Raw genomic sequence first — 6,041 nt, forward strand, 5'->3', positions numbered from 1 at the left:
CAAAGGAGGAGAGGAGACAACGATGTTGTAATTTCAGACAAACACATTTTGAACAAATGATTGACTTCAGGTTCACTTGCATCAGCACAGCAAAGAGGTGCTCTTCATTTGTTTTGCTAGTTTTGTATTCTTCTCAGGAAAGTAATTTAATTTTCTGAGATAAAAGGTGCCATGGCTGTGATCCAATCTGTATCACCACCACACATTACTATTGAGGGCCTCTGAGCTGTAACGAGCCATTTCCTATCCTTAAAAACGGCATTTCAATCAAAGATTAAATCAGCTACTAGAGATTAACTCAGGGGAGTGGGTCTAAGTAGTTACTTCCACGAATTCTACATGGAGATAAGAAATTATGTCTGTTCCCCTGGACACTGGGGACAAATTGGACATTCTTTGTTTAGAGGCCATACAAATAAGGCCAGGAAGACAGTGGGAAAAATTATCTGGGCTCTCAAGGCTCATTCTTGGAGCCCTACAAGCCACAAATGTGTCATAAAATGGGGTGACTCTGGACAACAGAGCTGGCAGGTTTAGCCTGAAGGCAGTGGGTCCATGAGGCCCCTCAGAGACGCCTCTGCCAGGGACAGAGCCCAGCACAAGGAGCCATGGTGCTCTTATTTGCTAGACAGTACCTTGAAATAGTCGATAAGTGCTTTTGAATACTTTACAGCATGGTCCCTTTTGAGTCGAAACATCCGCCAGTACAGGAGAGCCAGGCATCGATAACTGCAGGGGAAGAAGAGAAACGTGTGTCCTTCACAGCAAAGCTTCAGAACAAATGCTGTCATTTCCAACTCAGTATTTTGATCACACTTATACCTCTAAAATGTTCCCATCTTAAGTATGTGTATGAGTATTTGACGTTCCTTTTGCTCGAAAAACATGATTCAAGATTCCAAGGAGGCTCCCCATACCTGCATTTACCACTAGATGACATGTAATAACAGCTTTAAGAGCTCTTTGTTGGGAACAGGGTCAGGTCACTCTCTTCTTCTACCACCAGAGGGCAGTGTCTCCCCACTAGAGCCCGAGGGAGTACTAGCACAAGGTCTATACTGCTTTACAGGGTGAGCTATTGGGCTCGTAGACAGGACAGCAATTTCACAGATTTTATCACCTCTGCTTGTTAACGCTTTACTAGATTGTAATCAGTTCAAATAAAGTGCATTACAACCACAACAGAAATACTAATCTGAGGCTAGTTATGTTTGCTCATTTACTACAAGGTTTTGTATACTTATTTATATCCTACATATATTGCAACATTAATTGTTAATCACCATCAATTTATTAATCCCAACATGGTACTTCAATAAAGAAAAGGGCATGTTTAGCATTTCCCGAGACTCATTCTCTCTTTCCTGGTGCTTGTCACTGGTAACTCTTCCTCAGCTTAGATCAGATATTGTCAGGTTACAATCACGAGGTGCCCAGTACAACCTGGTTCACTTCTCTAACACGTCAAACTCCAGAGGAAATCACATCGAACAGCTCAAGACTATCTTGTGCCTACGTTGCAGTTATGCTGTCTGAGATTCCATTTGATTTTCCATCTCACAGATTAGATCTAGAGCTCAGGGAACCTGCCAAAGGCACACCACTTTGAATTCACAGGACAAGAGAGACTAAGAGAGAGGCTTTGCAGTGTGAGGGATGGGTTGAGGTGGCAAAGCAGATGCTGTGTGAGAGTTATCACTGCACAGCCCTTACTACTGTAATCCTAATTGCAGGGAGATTGATTACCCATTAGCTCGTGTGAGAGAAATTATTTTATTACCTAAGTATAATAAGCATCCCCTCAGTTCAGTGTATTGATAACTCTAATGCATTGTGGGTATTCATGCATACTGACTTGGCATGTGAAATAACTTGTCAATGATTTTGACTGCATCTAAAGTGCTAAGTACAAGAAAAAAGTCCATTTAGTACTGTTCACGTTCAAAGGACTGAGGTGGGGCCTATTATTTTTACTTTGATTTTGTGTGTGTACATATATGAGTACATGTGTGTGCTCAGGCTCATGCCCTCCCATGTGTAGAGGCCAGAGGTCCACACTGGGTGTCTGACGTTTAACACCTTATTTCTCTATGACAGGGAGCCTGCTGTTTTTGGTTACCCTGATCGGCTACTGGCACCATTCTCTCCCTGTGATGTGGTCACCGTGAATTCAGGGTATCGTAGGGAAAAGTGGTCCAGACCTCTTGGCTGTTGGAGAAGCTTGGGATTAAGTGGGTTTGAGGTTCCAGGAAGCACAAGGCAGTTCAGCACCCCATTTGCAGAGCTGGGGTTATACTTACCAAAGCGCAGCTAACTGTTTGTCCTCAGGTGTGGCATTGGGGCCTGAGTGGGTTTTTAATCTCATAGCATACCTTTAAAAAAAAAAGATAAAATAAAAAAAGCAAAGGAATTTAAAAATGCTTTTCTGGGTATCAATAGAAGCTTTCCTATGGTTCTCCACCCCACACTCAGGTGTTCTTTCTTTTCTTTTTATGTACATGTGTGTGTCTTGTTATGCACATGTAAGTACATATGGGCATGTATGCCCATGGAGGACAGACTGGGTGTTGGATTCCTCGGAGCTCAAGTCACAAAGTGGCTGTAAATTTTGGGATTCGAACTTGGGTCCTCTGCACGAGCAGCAGATGTTCTTAACCACTGAACCAGCTCTCCAGCCCGAGTACATAGGTGCTCACAGTGCTGACAAGCCTGCCTTAAAAGCTGGCTGATGGCATTACTGTGCCAACTGGAAGGAGCTGGCTTTTGTTGTGCTACCCTCTGCACTTTAATGATACAGAACAGACTCTCAAGAGTGCGGCAAGCTTGAGAACCATTCACAGATATGGGTAAACATCAATTTCTTCTACATTTCTACTATGCTATGAGTCACTTAGAATGGAGGTGAAGCTCACCCTGGTGCTCAGACATAGAGGGTAGCACCGTCATTTTACTTTGTGAAGCTCTTGGCATACATAGCAAGCGGCTTGCTGAAAATGGCCGAGAAAGTAATCCTGTTGCTGCAGTTTCTAAGTTCCAAGTGCAGCCCTTTGCAGTTTCCCTGGAGCTTGCCCTGGGTAAAACCCTGTCTGTGTGACCTACAGCTCGATGGTGTCAATGTGTTACACAGTCTGAGGCATGGAAATCTTTACCTCTTTTCTTTTAAGTAATAGTACCTTGAGTACCAGATGGTGGTGTAAATTTTGTTTCAACCATCAAATGATTTACAAAACTCACTGGAAGGAACAGTTTATTGTGAACACAGCTACACTTCTGTTCCTCCTGGACACTCCAAGATTCCTTTTATCACCATGTCCTTTTTATTGAGGAAGTTGCTTCAGTCTTAAAAATATATATATATTTTTAATTTTACTTGTTTTTATTAGTTTGCAAATAACTAGGTTGTATTATGGCACTCTACAAATATAATTTGTTGTTGTTGTATCTCCCTCCCAACCTTCTGTTGGGCTCTGAGACCAGAGAGGGAAATGAGGAATGCCTTCTCCCTCTTGACCTGTGGGTTGGCTAGAGACAAATGCTTCTGGTTTTCTTAGTCTGACTCCAGCTAGGACACTAGATGGTTGTTTTTAGACTCCTTCTGCCCCGATGAGAGGAGACCACATATACAGCACACACATACATATACAAACACCATAAACACAACACATTCACCATACACATATACATACATACATACATACATACATACAAACACATTTGCATACATGAACACACATATGTGCACACACACAAAGTTGGATCTTTTGTGATTATGTTTGCTGTAGTTTGTAGTGACTTGGAAATCCATAAGCTGGGAGTGATTCCCAACCTAAGAGTGCTCAGAGGCAAGAATCTTAAGGTAGCTTTGTTCTTCTAGATTTGAGTACAACCCTTTGCTCTCTGGAGCCCTGGGGAGGGAGGAAATCTCTCCCTTGTAGAGTGATGCCCCTGCCAGTGGCTCCCAAGTATCTTTTAGGGAGAGGGGAGCTAGGTCTGGTGGGTAAGGCACAGATTTAAGCAGCAAAAAACTAGTTCATAACTAGTTACATTTTCATGGGTTACAACCTGACATTGTGATACAAATTTACACTGTATACTGATGAAGCCAGGGTTGTTAGCACAGGACCTTTTTATTCATTTGCCTTTTTTTTTTTTTTTTGTGAGAATGTTAAACCAACCAACCAACCAACTTCTCTTGAAGCTACTCTGAAACACACCTTACCATCAACTGCGGTCATCCTTCAGGTAAGAGAATCTCCCCTTGCCTCCACTTTCTGGGTATTGAGGGGGTGGCACTCATCCTGAACTGTACTCTCTCTGGGCCAGGCGGCCGGCCTCAGTGGGTGCAGCATGTGTCATATCTGCATCCCACGTGTTTGACGGGCTTTGATGTGGTTATGATTTATCTATCATTTTATAGCATGGATGGCTTTAAGCAGGATAAAACAGTGAAGTTCTCTGTGGGCCCTGTGGCAATCAGATATTTAATAATCACAAACTGTATACTGGGTCTGCCTGTGGTTTTAATTCCCTGTTGCTTAGTGATACACCGATTGTCCTTTTTATGTTTCCTACAGAGAAATGCCTACTTAGGCTCACATTTCAGAATGAGGTTACTACTGTCGTTTCTTCTCACCACTCTTGAGAAGGAGATGAGTAAATACATTCATTCATTTAAATGACCAGGACTGAACCCAGTGGCTTGTGCAGCCAACTGGTCTACCACACACTTACAGCTCCATTTTCCCTATTGACCTTTGGTTTTCAAGCAGCTTAGAGAAGAAGTGAGTTCAACACCGACCACTTCCTATTTGAGGGACATGGGGACATGTCCCTGTCACTTCCTTGGACAGCCAGGGTGACTTTGTGCATAGGTGCCCTGCCTCATACAGGAAACAGGAAGGCAAGCTAAGTAAAAGCTGTAAGCCCCTCCCCATTCTTATTTTGGGGGAGGAATGTTGGGAGTTAGTCTGGTACATTGCATACAAATGCTAAATTCTGAATCCCAAGATCTGGTTGCAGTCCCACAAGCAAATTCTCACATATACTAGCCTTTGTTATATAAACCTAGCTTCCCAATTTAAAGCTCTTGGTTAAATAGAAGTGGTTACAGCCAATGACTGGGGAGAATAGAGGCAGGTGGGGTTTCGGTTATTGGCCTGGGGGTCGCAGGTAGGGACATGGAGGAGAAAAAGAGGAGAAAGCAGGAGATAGGAGGAGGGGGAAGGGGAAATAGATGGAGAGAACAAGAGGTTTCCATGAGACATGATGGACCAGGTGCACATGGCTGAATGAAACACGCCATGGACAGACTGACAGAGCAGAAATAACCCGGGGAAGACTCAGACAGCAACCAGTCGGTGAGTGCAACTGGTGAATTAACAGTCTAGTGTAGAGAAAAATAGATTAAGGGCAATTTGCACAGTAATTGTGCTAACACTGATTTTAAAAAATCCATAGGACTCTGCCTCGATTATTGGGGGGGCTGGTCAAGTTGTATTAATAACTAATATAGTTATTAAACAACATTTAAAAATCACTTACGGAGGAGCATTGGTTCCCACTGGCTGTTAGAGCAGGCAGTCATACTTTTCTTAGTATTCCTCCATCTGAGCATATATGTACTGCTCCCCTGCCCTGCCCCACAGCTCCCTGGCTCTGCCCGACTGCTCCCAGGCTCCGCCCCTTGCCCCCGCCCTGCCTCGCTCTTGCTGGAAGCAGGGCTTGCTTACCTGATGAGCTCCACCGTCTCTGAGTACATGGTGTATGGGGACTTGGATTCCATTGGCCCTTGTTCCATTGCGTTTCCACACTCGATGAAGGACAAGGCTGCTTCAGCATAGTTCAGGGCCTTCCCGAACTTCTCCACCTGACAAACAGAATCGGTGATGTGTTCCTTCATAAGAGGTTTTTAAAAGGGGGGAATCGCTGCAGTTTATATGCTTTGAGAAACCCAGCTTTTGAGCTCTAAAATTTGAACCGAGAGAGAGAGAGAGAGAGAGAGAGAGAGAGAGAGAGAGAGAGAGAGAGAGAGAGAGAGAGAG

At 43.8% G+C, this 6,041-nt stretch overlaps 1 protein-coding gene across 2 annotated transcripts in view; it reads right to left on the reverse strand.

Annotated features, from left to right (window-relative positions):
• Aff3 (AF4/FMR2 family member 3) overlaps positions 1 to 6,041 on the reverse strand; it is a 459,969-nt gene that overhangs the window by 8,852 nt on the left and 445,076 nt on the right. For both annotated transcript variants that reach the window (XM_028775378.1, XM_028775377.1), the window contains 3 exons: positions 5,730 to 5,866; positions 2,301 to 2,372; positions 636 to 729 (listed from right to left, as the gene is read on the reverse strand). In XM_028775378.1, coding sequence (XP_028631211.1) covers positions 636 to 729; positions 2,301 to 2,372; positions 5,730 to 5,866 — 303 coding nt within the window. The remainder of the gene's footprint in view (positions 1 to 635; positions 730 to 2,300; positions 2,373 to 5,729; positions 5,867 to 6,041) is intronic.

This window comes from Grammomys surdaster, unplaced genomic scaffold (assembly GCF_004785775.1).
Source record: "Grammomys surdaster isolate TR1022 unplaced genomic scaffold, NIH_TR_1.0 255, whole genome shotgun sequence".
Classification (NCBI taxonomy): Eukaryota; Metazoa; Chordata; class Mammalia; order Rodentia; family Muridae; genus Grammomys; species Grammomys surdaster.